We start from the raw sequence: 17848 nt of genomic DNA, 5'->3' as shown, positions 1-17848 counted from the left end.
GGAGAGAGAGAGAGAGAGAGAGAGAGAGAGAGAGAGAGAGAGAGAGAGAGAGAGAGAGATCTGTTTCCAAAGTACCTTCTAAGAGCCTGTCTGGATGAGTGAAAAATAACAAGATTAACATGTGCGGTGGATGTGAAAAAGATGTCAAGTCGCAGAATTGGCTTTTTATTTAAAGTAAACAGTAAGAAAACTTGACCTAAAATCTCCCAGGCCAGTCACCCGAGATAACGCAGGCCTGCACCACCATGCTGGGAGTCAGGCTTGAGTGTGGTCAAACACCAACCATTTACCCAGGGTTTGACAAATATTTACAGTCATTGAAGCCAAATATCTTTGTGCTGAGCCCCGAAGAGAAGAATATTCTCAGCATTCAAAAGCCCTGTTCTCATGAATGGGTCTTAGTTCACTGGTGGTTTTAAAGCCATCATCCAGATTTATAAACTAGGTCAGTGTAAGACATGGCTTTTTAAAATAATCAGTTTGGGGATCTTAGAGTATGAAACTTTTTTTTTTCTTTTTCTTTTTTTCTTGTGGCCAAATTGTACAAGCTCAGGAAAAGTATGCTCTCTCTAGAAAGAAACAAGTTTATTTTATCTGCCCAGCAAGATGATTTAGCTTCCTGGAAAACATCTTTCTTTTTCAACAGTGTGAATGCTTTTAATCAGAAAAAAAAAATGTATTTGAAATTTCTTTCTGGAAAAAATTGTTTCAATATTTGAGAAGCCTGGGGACATTTAGACGCTCTGGGAATCGTTTCTCTGAAGTTCCTGCCAGCCCAGTTGCCTGTGTCTCCCCTGACTTTGACGTGGCGTCTTGCCCCCTTAGGTGAGATCCTCGGTATTTAACCTCCCCGGTTTGAGACAGCGGTCGGGAATTATGCCGTCCTCAGAGGCTGGTGTAAGAGCAAAGTCCAAACTGTTCTGGGGAACCGACTCTTCTCTGTGGTTATTCCGGGTGTCACGTCCAGCACTTTAAGGCGTGGTTATCGGAAGCTGTTGCTCCTCAGTCTAGAGACGTTTCTTCTAGAGATTTCTGCCTTAACGTGTAGGAAGATGCTCCATATGCTACGAACCAGTTATGCTAACTGACCAGTGTGTTTGCTTTTGATTCATTAGAGGTGAATGTGGGTGAAAAGCAGGCCTTTAATATATAGCCATAAAATTTGTTTGCTGTTGAGTGAGTCTTTCCAAGGTTCTCTGGGAGATGCTGGGGACTTAAAGATGTGTAAGCTGGGGTGGCCTTTGTCCTGAAGGAATGGTTGTTAGCTTGGAAATGAGTTTGGAAGTGAGTTTCATTTATGTTGTTTCGCCAGAATGTGGAAACCATTTTGATGTTTTTCACTTGGGTCACATGGTCTTTGTTTGGTTTTTGATACTGTTTTCCTGGTGTCATTTGAGTGTTATGTAAGGAGAGAGCTATGATTGTGCCTGCATTTGTTTATCTCACTTGGCCTGATTTTTGCAGTGCAGAGGTTTAAACCCAAGGCCTCACACATGATAGCTCGGTTCTCTACCCCTGAGCTACACCCGCAGCCTCGAACATTTATTTAAAACTTTTTTTTTAAAAAAAAAGATGTATTACATTGATTGATGGACTGTGTGTATGGAGGTCAAAGGACAGCTTTCAGGACCTTTCACCCCATGGGTTCTGGGGATCGAACTCCCATAGTCAGAATTCCCAGTAAGTGCCTTTATAGCCGAGTTCTCTCACTGGCCTATTTTATAAACGTTTTAATTTATTTCCACCTTTAGGTGAGTGTTAGTTTTGGACTAATTTTTTTTTCCAATTGGCATTTGCTATTAACTAGTCATGGAGTAGTTCTAAAGCTAATGTATCACACTGCACTAGTTATTAAACAAGAAAACGTGAGGGAGCGGGGATGGGAATGATGGCTGAATGGCTAAGAAGATGTAGGACCCAGGCTTGGTCCCTGGTACCCACATGGCAGCTCTCACGTGGTCTGCAACTCCAGTTTTCGGACTTGATGCCGTCTTTTGGCTTCTGTGGGCATCAGTCATGTGTGTGGCATATACACCTACATGCCAGCACAACAGTCATGCACATAATAAAACTAATAAGTATGAAAAGCAAACACAGCGGAAAACTACACTTCAGAGAGTAAAAGGAACCAGCACTCCGCCAGCATGGGATGAGCAGCTTCTTGTGTGTAATTGGATTCTTTCTTCCTTTCTTCTTATTAAAATACCTAATCTATTTGATGGACATAGGCCTATGGAATTGGGGTACACCATGTCTGTGCAGGTGCACCTAGAGGGGAGGGGGTATCAGATACCCTGGAGCTGGAGTTACAGACGGCTGTGAGTCACCTACTGTGGATTCTGGGAACTGATCCAGGGTCCTTTGCAAAGCAGTAAGGACTTGTAACTGCTGAGCCATCTCTCTGGTCACTGGCTTCCTTAAGTGGAAAACACCACTCAAATCAAGCATGTTCAGAGCAGGAGGTCCCATGGTCAGTCACATTGATTAGGAACATGCTTTGGAAGCTTGATGTCCCTGAAGTCATGAGTTTGAATTGGCCTCTTCAGTCAGCTTGTTCCTTTGGCAGCCGGGAAGATAATTCGCGCCTCTCTTCCATGGACTTGTGGCTGTGACCACAAACCCACAATATTTCTTATATGTGATTATGTGACATAATCTGCTGAGAACCTCCCCCAACTAGCCCCCTTCTATACGTAGGGTCTTGGTTTTGTCACAACTTCCCAGTGCCTAACTGGCATGTCCTTTGGTCCTTTATGGCATTATGGATCCTGGTTACAAGATTATTTGGGAAAGGCATGCAAAAATACGTGCCCTGTGCCTTCCTCCGTGGATGAAGTAAGCAAATACACTTCCAAGCTAGTCTCCTGAGAATTTGTTTCTAATTAAAATGTCTGTGGATGCTCACAACTTTTACAGGAGGAGGTAATATTTACATAGACTTTTATTCATTTGGAGAGAAGTCTTTTGGTTTAGATGTTCATACTTTGGTGGGTGTTGTTTCCTGGTAATGTCCTGGTCCTAGAAGTCAGCCTGAGTCTTGTCCTGTGGGGCTTTCTGCACACTAGTCTCCTCGATCCGTTGAATACATTATTATCCAACCTGTCTGCCAGAGGCATTTCTTCCTGCTTTGGGGCTTTGTTGTTGTGCCAAGCGACAGGAAGAAAATTATCCACTGGGGTGGGACAAAAAATTGTGGGAGGTGAGAGAAGCAATGATTAAAGAAAGGGGTGGGCAGGACATGGTGGCGGCGAGGAGGGAGCTGCCCTGGCGAAAGTAGAATCCTGGTGCCAGGAACAGCGAGCTACGGGACCCTTCTCCACTCCTACCTTCTTTGATAAGTTTGCATTGTTAGGAAGACTGGAATGGGTTTCTACTTCGTGGGCATCCCCCTGCAGTATAAAGAGAACGTGGAACAAAGACAAGAAAAAGGAACTGGGTTTTTTAGAAAAAGGAACAGCATTTCATAAAGGATAAAACTAGACATCCCAGATGCACTATTCTCAAAGAGGTGTCAGAGTTAGCTTCTCATGATAAATTCCTTTTGGTCATGTTCATATATCTCTTCCAGTATTTATTTTCTAGAGAGAACATTTTTAAAGTTAGAATTCATTAAAATGGTTTCCTAGACTTTATTCATAAGTGAATTTTAAACAGCAAGCATATTCTCTCTCTCTCTCTTTTTTTTTTTAATAGTCCTTGCTGAGATTTAAGACGCCCTTTCTGGGACTGGGGATGTAGCTCAGGGGGTGGAACACTAGGCTAGTTGCATAAATCCCTGGTTCAGTTTTCAGCACCACATAAAATCAGGCATGGTGGTGTTTGCATATAATCCTTACACTCAGGAGATAAATGCGGTAGAAAGGTGAAGTTCAAGGTCATCCTGGGCTCCGTGTGATCCTGCTCCTTCCCCAAAGATGCTCCCATTCCTCCTTTCTTGTGTTTGTCCTTCCTTTCCACCCACTAAAAAGATGGCAGCCATAGAGTTCTGCCTAGCTAATGACATTTCCATCCATGGCCTACTTACTGTGCATGTCATGGTGGTCCCGTTGATTATAATGCAGTGAGCTCATTCCTGTTGCCCAGTGAGTGCCACAATAAGTTCCTAATGTATTGTGACAATTCTTGTGCAAACAAAGGTACTGGAATGCCTGTTGCATAGCAGTATAGGCCATATGATTATATACAGTGTGCCATAGTTGATGATACTATACAACAATGTTATTGATCTGTATTGTATTTTGTTTTCTTATGATTTGAGTCTATCACCACACCCTCTGTGAGGCATCAGGCCTCATTTCACAGGTAGCGGCCTTTCTCTCATCTTGTGTTCCCCATGTCTCTTATTACAGCAAGAGGCCCGGCTGAGTGACTGACCCACATCCTCTAGGTTTGTGACGTGCCCTGTGGTGCTCACACAGTGACCATATCTCTCCGGCTGTTAAGCAATGCATGACTGAGCTCACACAACTGTGCCACTTCCAGAAGGTTGTGGTCTGCAAGCCACAAGGTGGTGATCTTATTTCTAGCCTCGAAACTGTTGAGACAAAGGTCCTCAGACCAAAGGAACTGTGGACTTAGGTTTCTGGTCTTTGTTTCCCGATTTCTCTGGATGAAGCCATGAGATTGGGAAGGGGAGAGAAGTCCTGCTGTTCAAGGCACAGGACACACGACACTTCTCAACACCTCTACCTCGAGGCTGAGGGGATGAGTATTAGTCCCACCGCACCTAAGAACTAGATATTTCTTGGATTTGCTGATTCCAGTGAAGCTTCCCCAATCCCTGTCATCAATGATGACGAAGTCCCTTATGAGGGACACTTTGTTTGCGCTCCCTGGCCTTGAGCATTGTTCCCTTAGAGGCAGTGGCAAAGATATGAACGAGGCTGCAGAAGTTGTGTTTCTGAGTGGGTCTGCCTGTGATCCATCTGTTCTTGCTGTCACGGGGCATGCAGGAGGACTGTTACTGATGTGACTGATAGGCACAGGTCCGTCTTGTCCCTGAATGATCAGAACACTGGTCAGAGAGCCAAGTAGGAAAGAGAAGCATGCTGGCTACTGTGGAGGGCTGCCAGCAGCCCTTCCTCCCTGAGCTCCTTCACTGCCCTTGCTGTTGCTCTAGCCCCGCCCCCGGGAAATGAACCTGTCTTCCATTCACCCCTGGGTTTAGAGGACAGCTTCAGCAAATGGCTAATGGCAACAGTTTGCTAGCCTTAGCCAGTACTGTTGAACCCACCAACAGGCCTTATTAAAAGCATGAGCCAGTAACCAAATAAACCACCTCGCTGGGCAGCAGCGCAAAGGTCAACAGAGTACAGTTAGCCTCAGTATCCTCAGGGTCCAGATCTGTGGATTTGACCATGCATCAAAAGTGGAGCTTTTGACTCAGAAAGTGGGGCTGACTGGAAAGCTGGCTCAGCAGTTAAGAGCAGTCATTACTGGGTGGTGGTGGTGCACACCTTTAATCCCAGCACTTGGGAGGCAGAGGCAGGCAGATCTCTGTGAGTTCAAGGCCAACCTGGTCTACAGAGTGAGTTCCAGGACAGCTAGGGCTACACAGAGAAACCCTGCCTCAAAAAAAAAAAAAAAAGTCATTGCTCTTGCAGAGGACCAGAGTTCGGTTCCCGGTATCTAAACCAGGAAGACCACCTATAACTCTAGCTCCAAGGGATCCGATGCCATCTTCTGGCTCCGATGGGCACCTCCACACACATGATATACACACATCCATATGCACTCCTAAGAATGAGAAGATAAAACAACTTTGAAAAGGTGTTCAGAACGGGCCGGCAAAATGGCTCAGCTGATAAAGGCTAGTGCTACTGCCAAGCCTGGCTGCATGAGTTTGATCCCTGGGAGCTACATGGTGGTAGAAAACGCTACCACCTGTGAGTTGCCCTCTAGCTTCACGTGTGCACTGCGGCGTGCCTGTCCTCTCCTTCCCTTGAGAAATAAATCTAAAAAAAAAAAAAGCCAACTCCGAAAATAGTTGCACATGTACTGAGCTTATACAGATTTTTTTCTTGTCAATATTTCCTAAACAGTACAATATAATGGTTATCCATATGCCCTTCCTATTGTATTAGATACTATGTAAGGCATTCAGGAGGATATACACTGATCATGTGCACTATCACGCCGTTTTGTATAAGGGACAGGAACACCTATGAGTTTTGGCATCTGAGGAGAGGGTGTTCTGAACCAAGTGAGTACCGAGGGACAGCCACACGAATTTTCACCCTTGTGCTTAGCCAGGATTGGAAGAGATTTCTTCATGAGGCAGAGGTGAGAGCTTGGGGTTGTTGCTGTTCTCCATTCTATTCGCTCTACCAGGATAGAGACTGCCCGAGTCTCTTTCCTTTACACAAATGGCACTTGAACTGGACCGCCGCGTGGTCTGCTTGCACTACCGCGTGGTCTGCCCTTCCTAAGGCCTTCCTTTGGGAGCTCCCTCCTGGAGCTGTGTCTCCAGTGTCTCCAGTCCCCTCAGAGGATGGCCTGGCATCTTTCAAGGTCATGTCAACTCTGTGAGAGCAGTCCTCCTCTTCTGCTCGGTCCGTGTCCTCAGGCCACTGTAGCATAGCTAGGAATTAAGACCTAGGAATTGAGATACACTGGACCTTTTCTGAAATTCTGGTTCGTCAGTAATACCCAGCTGATTCGCTTTGCTGGTGTTCTTTTTTGCTCAGTCTCTTTAATTGTGCTCTGTCCATTTCTCTAAATGTTTTGTAAGGTGCTAAGACAAGGTAGAGAAATTCCCAAATGACTGTATTAGTACCTTAATCAAATGCTTTTCCTTACAATTAGATTATCTTGCATACACACACACACACACACACACACACACACACACGGTAACTGCTTTGATTCTGGGTAGTCAAACAGGCACATGCTCCGTCAGTTAAAAATACTCTGAATGTTGGCTCTCACCACCCTCGGGTTTCAGGAGCAGATTGCTTTTTCAGGCCTCCAGCAGAATATGGAAATTCCTTATGCATCCCGTGCTTCCAGCCCAGCTTCTCAAGTATTTCTTTCTTTGGCAAGTCTAATGAAAACACACTAGGGAAGCGACTTTCCTGCCCTTCCCTATCAGACAGCATTTGCTTCTCATAACAAACATTTTATGGTGCAAGAGTCACTTGGAGCAGATAGAGGGTTCTCCGTTCCTGGGAATTCTGTACAAAACAGAATGGCCAGAGCAGCCTTCCTTCCTCACAAGATCTGGCCGCTGAGCTAGGTATATGTAAACAAGTGAAACCTGCCACAAGCCTTTGAAAGTTGAAACCTGAAGGCAGCTGCCAGAATTCTCTTCTTTCCAACATACCCTAGTACTCTCTGCCAAAATTCTTTCTCAAGAGTTATGGACACCCAATGAGAGGCACAGTTACATTTGGAATAACTGTAAAAGTAATTATAATTGTTACCTTGCAAGTGGTAGGGTGGGTAAATCAAGTTGCTTTCTTATCTGAGATTAAGTGTGAGGTATGAGACAGAACAAGCCATACAAGCCAGGAGTAGGCGGATCCCAGGGAGCTGGCAGCTCTCTCTGGAAGGAAGGCTTAAACCCTGAGAGGGATGGGGTGAATTGCTGGTGGGCCTACACAGGACTGATGATGAGAGGGATGGGAGGAACTGGGAGGGCTTCTATAGCTAACCAAAAGCAGCGGGAGAGGAAAGGGTTTATTTCTCTTTACCTCTCTCAGATCACACCATCACTGAGGGAAGCTGGGCCAGGAGCTCCAGCTAGGAATCTGGAGGCAGGGAGGACGCTTTCTAAATTGAGGGTCCCTCTCCTCAGATGAATCTAGCTTGTGTCAAGCTGGCAAAGCTTGAGCTAGGGCAGACAGTGCCCTCAGTTCTTCTGTGGGTCTTCCCTCCAAGCTTCCTGTGACTTGCTAGGTAGTTAGGGTGGAAGGCTGAGGTTCTGCCAGTGGTTTCATCTGGTAAAGGAGGGTGAATCTCTAGATGCAAGAAACACTAGCAAACTTTGTAGGCATTCTTAGCCTCTCTATGGTGGGGATCCCACCAGAGGATTCATGTTAAGGTCCTATTTACTGTTTTAAAATTCAAATTAGCGGTGGAAGTATTTCTCGTTTGAGATCTGCCTGTCTGTCCGTCCGTCTGTCCGCCCACCTGCCCACCATCCCGCCCGCCCACCTATCTATCACCCATCTATCTGTCTGTCTGTCTGTCTGTCTATCTATCTATCTATCTATCTATCTATCTATCTATCTATCTATCTATCTATCACATGCTCTGTGTCATTTAGTTTTAAAAACACTCATTGTTGGTTTTACCCAAAGACAAAAGCTAAAGGCAGGTTATCAGTCTGTTTCTGGGGTAATCTCAGGCTTCTATGATAGAGCCTGGGAGGTTGGGAGAGATCAAGGAGGGACGGGCCCTGGATTTCCCTCCAGGGACAAGCTCTGACTTCTCTTTTCTCTCTTCTGCAGTGGTAGGTTGTCATTTTGTTTTTATTTAAATTCGATTGCTGCTTGAAAATGTTTAAAAATCTATCACTTTAGGGAATTGGTGTTAATTGTACAAAGAAAAATAATCACCTCTTCCTGAAGAATTGCTTTGGACTATTCAGACCTCCACGGAATAAAATGTGTCACTTCTTTGTCTCACCGAGTCACAAGTGTGCCTTTTGGAATACTTAGTATTCTTTAAAAAATGTGTCTCTGCAATATAAAAGAGTTTTATGTTTTAAATATTTTATATATAAATATCTTTCACTTTTGGATCTTTTTATAACTTTGGTTTCATTGCCTGCAGGTATGTAACTCACAACCTAAGGCATAAAATTAAGACTATGACTAGAGGCATGGTTAGATTTCAGTAGATCTGTTTAATATACTTGATAGTTCTACCTTGATGACATGGATATGAGCTAACAATATGAATATGTTCTCCCTTAACAACATAAATATTCATAACAATATGAATATAGTGGTGCATACCTTTAATCCCAGCACTTTGGAGGCAGAGGCAGAGGCAGGGGCAGGTAGATCTCTGTGAGTTTGAGGCCAGCCTGGTGTACATAGAGTTCCAAGACAATCAAAGTTATATAGAGAGACCATGTCTTAAACAAAAACAAACCACAAGTATGTCTTAGATACCTAGGAATACATTAACAATTTGTCCCATAGAGCCAGTGAGATGGCTCGGCGGTTAGAAGCACTTCCGGTGCAGGTCTTACAACACGAGTTGGTTCCTAGAACTCACAGTTCTGAATCCCTGAAGCTTACTTTGGAAGGAGAAAACCAACTCCCTCAAGTTGTCCCTCTGACCTCCAGACATACACCATGGCGCACACATGCCCACATTCACACACACACACACTTCACACATGCACATACACACTAATCGTAATAATAATCATTTTTAAATTGCCCCATATATTGTTTTCTTCTCAAAAGCAACACCAGACAAGAGCACAAGAAAGTGAGCAATGGCCAGATGTGAAGAACAGCATTGGTTCTTCACAATAGCATCCTCTAGCTAGCATCTTCAATTCTTCTTTATCTATTCAGTTTGTTTTGACACGTGATCTCACTGTATAGCCCAGGCTGACTTTGAACTAAAGATTCCACTGTCCCTGCCTGCGTTCTGGGATCACAGATGTGTGCCACCATGCCGGGCTCTAGTTGGCTCTGAAGGGTAATTGGTAATTGAGATTTGGGGTGGTTCTGAGTTGCGGCAGTTCCTGTTGTTTTACTCAGCATGCGTTTCCTGATTGCATTCAGATGAGGAGAAGACACATCTAGGGGAAAATTGGTGGGACCCTGAGAGCAGTGCGCTGGAAAGCCTTAGTCAGATGACCAAGTGATTATCTATCCATAGACTGGAAAGAGGTGACATCATTCTTTTTTTTTTTTCCTACATGATGCTAAGGGGAAATCTGACATCTCAATGTCTCAAACTTGCTTTATGCATTAATTGATTTTAATTTGCTCTTGGATGATAGAAGTTGTTAGTGGAATGAGAACACTGAGTCTTGAACTTTATTGGGCCTTTGCTCAGGAATAGCATGCCTTCCATATTGGAAACTAATCATTGGTTAGTTTCCTCTTTATTTAGAAAGTCATCTATTGCTACTCAGTGTATTAGGGTTAGCAACTGTTGACTCTTTCTGGTTGGTGAGCAAAGATCTTATTGGCTTCCCACTTTTCTATCACCTCCAATTTTTTCTTTCATTCTTGTTTTAGTGTTCTTGTATTTTTATATAATTCATGAAGCTCATCCTGATGTTTCCATCAATGAAGAACTGTATATATAGTGATGGTCCCAGAAGATATTAATATAGTTGAAAATTCCCATCCCACAGTGAGATCTATAACTCTCATAATATTGTAACTTAATGCATTACCCATATTTGTGTGACACTGGTATAGACCTATAGCATTACCAATCATAAACAGCATATATAATTATTCATAGTGAAAAATGATTGGTTAATGATAATAAGAAACTATGTCAATAGCGTATCTTCTATTAGTACTTTAATGTGTGCTTCTTGCATGTAAAAATGTTTTGGTTTTTTTTTTTTTTTGCAAGACAGTCTGGGTTAGTAGTAGCCTCACATTTGCTATATTCATTGTGTTTCTCAATTGCATTGTTCTTCTGTTTGGTACACGGTGTTCATTCATCTGTTGATGTGTGCTTGGCTTGATTTCCCTTCTGGCAGTCCTGAATAATACCTCTGTGAATAGTATTAATAATGCAGAGAGGTAGAAATACCTCTTTAAGACCCTGATTGCAGATATTTTGGGAACACCTGCCCCAAAATGAAACTGCTGGATCACGTGATAATTTCTTCCTAGTGTTTTGATGATGGAACCCAGGACCTTACACATCCTAGACAAGTGTTGTACCACAGAGCTACAGCCCAACCTATTTGATAATTCTTGAACCTTTTTTTTCTTTCTTTGAGAGACATCCGATTTGTAAGTATTTTCTGAGTCAGTTGAATTGACTGTAGTGTTTGTAGTGATGTAACATATTAGCTACTTCTATTGCTATGATAGAATACCATGATCAGAAGCAGCTTAGGGAAGAGAGATTTATTTTGGCTAATGGTTCTGGAGGGTTAGGGTTCATAATGGCAAGGATGGCATGGCTGCAGGTTGCCAGAGCAGCTCACATTTCCTTGACACCCCAGGAGAGAGAGAGAACTAGAAATGGGGTGTGGCTATCAACTCTCAACGCTTACACTTTCTCCCGCAAGGGCCCACCTCCTAAAGGTTTCGTAACTTCCTTAAACAGGGCCACCACCAACTGGGGACCAGGTGTTGAGCTACATGAGTCTATGGGGGACATGTCTCACTCAAACCACCGCATGTGCCTCCCAAATGACATGTCTGTTTATAGTACTAATATCTCATCTTCTCTCCCGGCTTATTAATGATGCACAGTGTGATGTGTTAAGATAATATTCATACACACAAAAGGGGTAAATCAAGATCATTAATGCGATCATTACCTCTCATGCCTATTTCTGTTATCCTGGTGAGACTCATTTAAAATCTGCTCTCAGGAATTGCCAAGTGCAACATGCCAGTGCTATTATTAGCTGGAGTCACTGTGTTGCCCTTTTGTTCTCCAAAATTTACTCATCCTGTCCACATGGAATTGTGCACTTGACCAGCATCCCCACATCCCTTCTCCTCCTGTCTAGTGATCACTCAACTCCCACAGCTAGCTTACATGATATGAATCAGGACAGAGAAGTGAGGTCAGCTTAAATATCAGGGCTGGGGGAAGTCCTTGCCAAGGTCAGGAGTACTCCGTCCCACAGTTCTCAGAACTGCATCAACTATACTTTTAGAAATCATCGAGGGTGAGGAGTGACGATTTGCTCAGCCCGCCCCCCAAAATACATATGTTTAACATTAGCTGTGTGGGTGGCAATAACACATCTTACTTTGGGTTTTCTGTAGGGACAGAGGAGACTGAAGACAGGCTGATGGACTCCATCGACGGCCTCCAGTGTCTAACCATGACTGCTGAAAATCCTACTTCTGGAGACCTGACTCCTGTCCCCATTGTCACTTGCAAGCTCTGCTTGTGCGAACAGCCTCTGGACAAAGTGACCATGCTCCAAGAATGCCAGTGCATCTTCTGTACATCTGTAAGTTTTCCTTAATGTTGGTGCCATAGGAAAGTCCACGAAAAATTATGGGAAAAATTATGAAAGCTACAGAATAAATTTCTGTGGCGTATGTGCATTATGATTCATAACAGTAGCAAAGTTATAGTCATGAAGTAGTAATAAAAATAACTTTATGGTCGGGGGTCACCACAACATGAGAAACTATTAAAGGCTCACAGCATTAGGAAGACTGAGAATGGCTGTTATAATCCATCAGAAAGGGTCGCAAAACTAGCACCAAGCAGAGTAAACAGGAGAGTTATGGAAGACAGGGAGACAGGTCTTGGAAGGAGGGCAGAGTCCAGTAGAGGGGTTGGGGATGGGTCTAGGGAAGACACTGAGTTTTAGGGGGTTAGGAGTCACACTGGTCTCACCATCTCAGGGTGACCATTTTCCTTTGGTCTGGCTTGGATTCTGAACCCATCTGTTGGAAATAATGGCGTCTGTCTTGCATACTTTGGTCTCTTCCCACTCCTTGGAAAATGTGAATCGGAAGTAACATTTAGTGCAAACCAGGATGGAAGTTTTCCTTTGAGGATGCCTGGTGTTTAAGAGCAGAGGTTCAGTTTTTGCTGTGAGAGTTCATAGTGCAGGATTCAAGCTTGTGTGTCAATGCTGGGGAAAGACTATGGAGCCAAAGGCTGCATTTCATCTTTACAAGAAGCTGATGTTGACACATTGTTGTTTCAGTAGATTCTAGCTTCTAATTAAAAACAGCGCCACTGTTTCTCATTTCTTCAGTGATTTGGGAGTTGGCGTTTGAACAATTACATTATTCTGTCAACTAGATTCATTCTTCCTTATTGTTACAGAGGGCTCAGAAGCAGAAAGTCAAATGGCTTGATATTTTTGGTACTCTCCGTTTTCTGTAAGTTGTTTTCTACCTGTCAACATTAATCTTCGCCGCTCTCTTGTTGCCCGTGGTCTTCTAAAGCAGTAAGCTGAGCACGTGGGACAGCATTAGTGTCTGTGAATCTGCAATTAGAGTCAGACTTGCTTGGAGTACTACTTGAACATTTTTTTAGTGTTAGAGATTTATTCTTCATTTTTTCCAAAATGTGATTAAAAAAAAAAAAAGAAAGTGTGTCAAGAGTCTGGAGAGATGACTCAGTGGTTAAAAACCCTTGCTGCTTTTTGCAAAGGTCTTGAGCTCAGTTTCCAGCCTTTGCCACTTTTTAAAAGTTTATGTGTATGAGTGTTTTTCCTTCATGTATATCTGTGTAGCACACGTGCACATAGAGCTCACGGCCATCAAAAGAGGGTATCAAATTCCCTGGAACTGGAGTTACAGACAGTTATGAGCTGCCATGTGGGTGCTGGGACTTGAACCAGGGTCCTCAGGAAGAGTAGCCTGTGCTCTTAACCACTGAGTCCTCTCTCTAGCCTTTGACACATTTTAACTTAATGATTTGCCCACAACAGGTGCTTTGTAGACTCCTTAGACTGTCCAAGGTAGGTAATTCTGGCTCTAAATGACATCAGAGACAGGAGTGCTGTGCATATCACCCCTTTAGGTGATCTACTTGTGGAGGTGGTTTCTTCGGTTGAACTCCATGCTTGGCTTTAATGTGGAGAAGAAGGTGTGGCAGAAAGCAAGGGAAGTTGAGGATACAGATGTGGGCACAGTCCTCATTCATCTGGGTGAAGGCTTTAGGTACACTGAGGAGTTATGGTGTCAGAGGGGTAGATATATTGGGATTATAGTGAGAGAAACTGTGTAATTATTTCTGGTGCCCTGAAGGCCAAATATCTCAGGAAGGCTGTATGTAAATCAATAATAGGCAGAATGCAGAGATTTTCTCTCCTGTTTTCTTTTCTTTGTTTCATTTGTCAATGCAAATAATGGAAACATGAAAATTCAAGCTTCACTTCTGTCTTATTTAGGATCTCTGTTGCTGTGGAGAGACACCATGACCACAGCAACTCTTATAAAGGGAAGTATTTAACTGAGGTTTGCTTACAGTTCAGAGGTTTAGTTCATTATTATCGTGGTGGGGAGCACACAGGCTGACAGTGCTGGAGAAGGAACTGAGAATTCTACATGCAGATCGGCAGGCAGCAGGAACAGTGACTCTGGGCTTGGCTCAAGCTTCTGAAACCTCACAGCCCACCCTTGAGGACTCACTTCCTCCAACAAGGCCACCCCGACTCCCACAAGTCTACACTTCCTAGTAGTGCCACTCCCTATGGGTCTTTGGGGGGTCATTGTCGTTCAAACCACCACACCTTCTCTGGATCTCTTCTTTCCTTTTGTGAGGTAGGGCCTTGCTGTGTAGCCTTGGGTAGTATAACACTTGGTGTATACCCCAGGTTGCTCTTGAACAGTCTGCCCGTCTCAGCCTCCCAAGGACTAAGTGCAGCCTCAGATATCACACCTGACCCATTGATAGCTCCCGCAGCTTGTTCTTTCAGATAATTCTGGACAATTGAAGTCAAGGGGAAAAAATGACAAGAGTAGGTTTTCAAAGTGGTGAAAATCGTGGGTTTGCTCTCTCGCGGGCAGGCCTCGCTTCGCCTCTGGTTTGCCTTGGACACCGTTTCTGCCGGCCATGAATGGAGGATAATGGGAGCCCAGTTGCTGCTTGTTTTTATAACCTAGATAATTTCACCTGGAAAGAGCTGGTGTGTTGGGCATGGCCTATTTACCTTCCAGATTAAAGACAGGATGTGTTGAGCGAAAAGAAAATAGAGTCCAACCATATTCCTGCCCTTTTCCATTACCCTTCCTTGGCTCCGGGTAGTTAGAATTCTTTTACTATTCATTTCTTGCAGCCAAATGGATTTTCCAATGTTTAAAAAGTGAGAAGAAGCAAGACTTTTAAAATAAAGTCCTTCTTTCCTTTTGGGCCTGTTGGGTGACCTTTAAGAAAAGCCCCCAGATGCTCTGGGAGACACTTATAGTTCAGGAAGAACTGCCTATGTGTGTGTTCATATGTGCACACATGGTTAGTAACTGAAATGAAGCCGAGAACCTGCAGTTCTTTTTTTCTCGGGTTCTAAATGGTACCTTTATCAGGAAAGTGAAGACGTTTTCCTACCCCGCCTCCCTTGAGATACACACAGCACAGCTGTGGTGAAGAGCCCAGACCCAGGAGGAGCCAGACTCAGTCAGGCTTTGCCCTCCACTGGTGTGAGATTTGAGGCATGGTTAAGCCGTTTATCTTTTGCTTCTGAGCCAGAGGAGTTGATAATGCCCATCTTGGGGTAGAAGCTCATCAGTTGAGAACCCCCGTAAAAAGGCTCGCTCTCTTCCAACTCTGGAGTGAGCTAGCATCACTTTATCACTATTGCTCCTTCCCTACATTCCACTCTGCGTCGAGCCATTCCATCTTTTAGAACTGTCCCCGAGCAAGGGATGCTGGTAAAGTTGTGAGTTTGATGTCTTCCTCATTAGCCATTTACCAGAGGTGGAGAAATATGTACTGTGATTTATGACTACGTTTAAACCTAAATTCCAAAAGTAGATCAGGAGTCACCAACAAAGTAAAACAAAACAAAGAACCAACCTTTTTTTTTTTTTAAAGGGAATGGTAGTAAAATAAAATATAGTAAGATATTTTTAATGAGGAAAAATAAAAACAAATCTTAATCTCATGTTTCTATCTAAAGACACTCAAGATTAGTTTTCCCCCTGTCCACCCCTCCTAACTGCAATTTTATTTGTGAATAAAGACCATCTAAAAGATTTAAGAAAAACAAGTTTAGACCAAGATTAAGGAATCAGGCCAACAAAAAAGTAAGTACTTTTCTCATAGCAAACAAGCTAATATTCACTGCAGTGTTTTATATATATATATATATATATATATAAAACAGTATGTACAGAATATATACAATATATAGATATTTGCGAAGCAAGCACTTGGTTCAGAAAAGGTTAAAAAATGATATTCGCATTGAGTACAATGATTCTAAAAATAACTGTAAGGTTAAATGACAACTTTAAAGGTGGACCCATGCCCACACCTTTGGCAGATCTACACGATTCAGATGGAATTTTCCCAAGGTGCCATGATTTGTCAGTCCCCAGAGTTTTGTTTGTTGTTTTGGTTTGGTTTTTGATGGTGAAAGGGCACAGTCGTTTGAAGTCACTTTTACCTAGAACTCGCGGGAGCTGCAGAACTCAAGGAGACCTCTTATTTCAGGACGGTGTCCCAGAGCCCTTTTCTGTCTGTCTTCCCATCACATTCCCTGCAGCTTTTTCCCTGAAGCGCTGGAGTTGTCCCCTGTCCTGATTCCCGTGTCGCTGATTGATCTTGGATGGACAGATGGTTTCTGCCACTCTCTTTCTCTGTAGCCTCTGAGTCTAGGACATATGAGGTGACAAGGCTTTGTTTATGCTGTTTCCTGGCTTGCCTTTTGAGCAGTCAGCCATCAATCAAACGACTTTAACTTTGTCCTGTAAAATGACCTCAGCGTACTCTCTGTTTGTCTCTTTTATTGGTTATGTGGTGGCTTTTATACCCACCAGTTAAATCACTGGCCTAAAGTGCCAGCTTTGGTACTGTTTTCCTACTGACAACTGGGCTCCTGCCAGGTCAGGTGGCATCTGAGGGATAAGACTGAATAGGAACTGCATGAGAAATAGGTTAGAGATGACTCAAGAAGGTGCTGGCTTCCTGGACCCATGATCTCATCCAGGCCCTGTGCTCACTACTCGCTTATTCAAGGCAAGTGGTAAATAATGTGTCAAGAGAGGAAGAGAAGCCTCTTACTGGCCTAGGACTGGAAGGTATCTTAGGTTGCTGGGTCCTTCACCCCAAGGAAGAAGCCCTTTTCCTGGAAGCCTGTGTGGTTTGTCACTTAAGAGAATGGGCCTCATGTCTTGCCTGGATTTAATTCAGTAAGTATTTACTGTATCAGGAATAATTCTGACATGGTTAGACTATAACGGTGAGCAATTGTATAAAAACCTGTAACGTTTGTGATGAATAATCAGACCAGCTCAAGAATAACAGTTATATTTTTTAATAATTGAAAAAGGGGAAACTCACGGTAACAGAGTGAGAGGTCTAAAATCCGAAATGGTTAGGCGAGCACCGCATAGAGAGCGCACATACCTTTCTCTCCTGTTTTTCTACCTGGGCTCCAGGCGGCCATACCCTAGCCAGATATGATTGACTGAGTTTCCCCATCATCTCCCCCTTTTGTCTAAGCAAGATCAAACCAAACCCAATACAGCTATATACAATAGGAACAGATACCAAATATAAAATTGCAAGCAGTAAACAATATTAAGCAAGAAACGCATAACAAAAGTTTTACTAAGCATTCTATTTCAAGGAGTCTAAATAATGTATTGAAATTAAGTTGAGCTAAATCATGAGGAGGGTAACTACCCTGCTTTTCAAATAGCCCAATTTGAGTGCATGGTAAAAAGTGCTGTGTGGATATAGACACTGGAGAAGGTGTGAGCTCTAAAGACAACAAAGGAGGACTAGTGAGCTGGTGAGTGCTTTGGGAATGGGTTCTGCGTTATTCTAGGTAAAGTCTCACTGGGAGGGTTTTATGAGGCAAGAGCCATCAAAATACCTAGAAGAAGAGGGGGGTGGGACAGAGTCTTAGGCTGAGCATGTGCTTGGGGGGTTCTGATGCAGAAGGAGGCTAATGTGGATGTTAAACATTTATGCAGGCACATCTAAGTATATGTGCAGACACGTGTGTGTGTGGGGGGGGAGGGTGATGTATGTTTTTGAG

General features: G+C 43.4%; 1 protein-coding gene across 6 annotated transcripts in view; it reads left to right on the top strand.

Annotated features, from left to right (window-relative positions):
* Nucleotides 1–17848, top strand: part of Rnf144b (ring finger protein 144B) — a 144912-nt gene that overhangs the window by 81134 nt on the left and 45930 nt on the right. For all 6 annotated transcript variants that reach the window (XM_085699497.2, XM_048432957.3, XM_048432958.3 and 3 more), the window contains one exon: nucleotides 11940–12130. In XM_085699497.2, the coding sequence (XP_085555623.1) occupies nucleotides 11966–12130 (165 nt within the window). In that variant the 5' untranslated portion in view covers nucleotides 11940–11965. Of the gene's footprint in view, nucleotides 1–11939; nucleotides 12131–17848 lie in introns of those variants that run through there.

The sequence above is a fragment of the Myodes glareolus genome, chromosome 14, assembly GCF_982192425.1.
Source record: "Myodes glareolus chromosome 14, mMyoGla1.1, whole genome shotgun sequence".
Classification (NCBI taxonomy): domain Eukaryota; kingdom Metazoa; phylum Chordata; class Mammalia; order Rodentia; family Cricetidae; genus Myodes; species Myodes glareolus.
The sequence above is the reverse complement of the archived record's forward strand: the minus strand, read 5'-3'. Positions and strand labels throughout refer to the sequence as shown.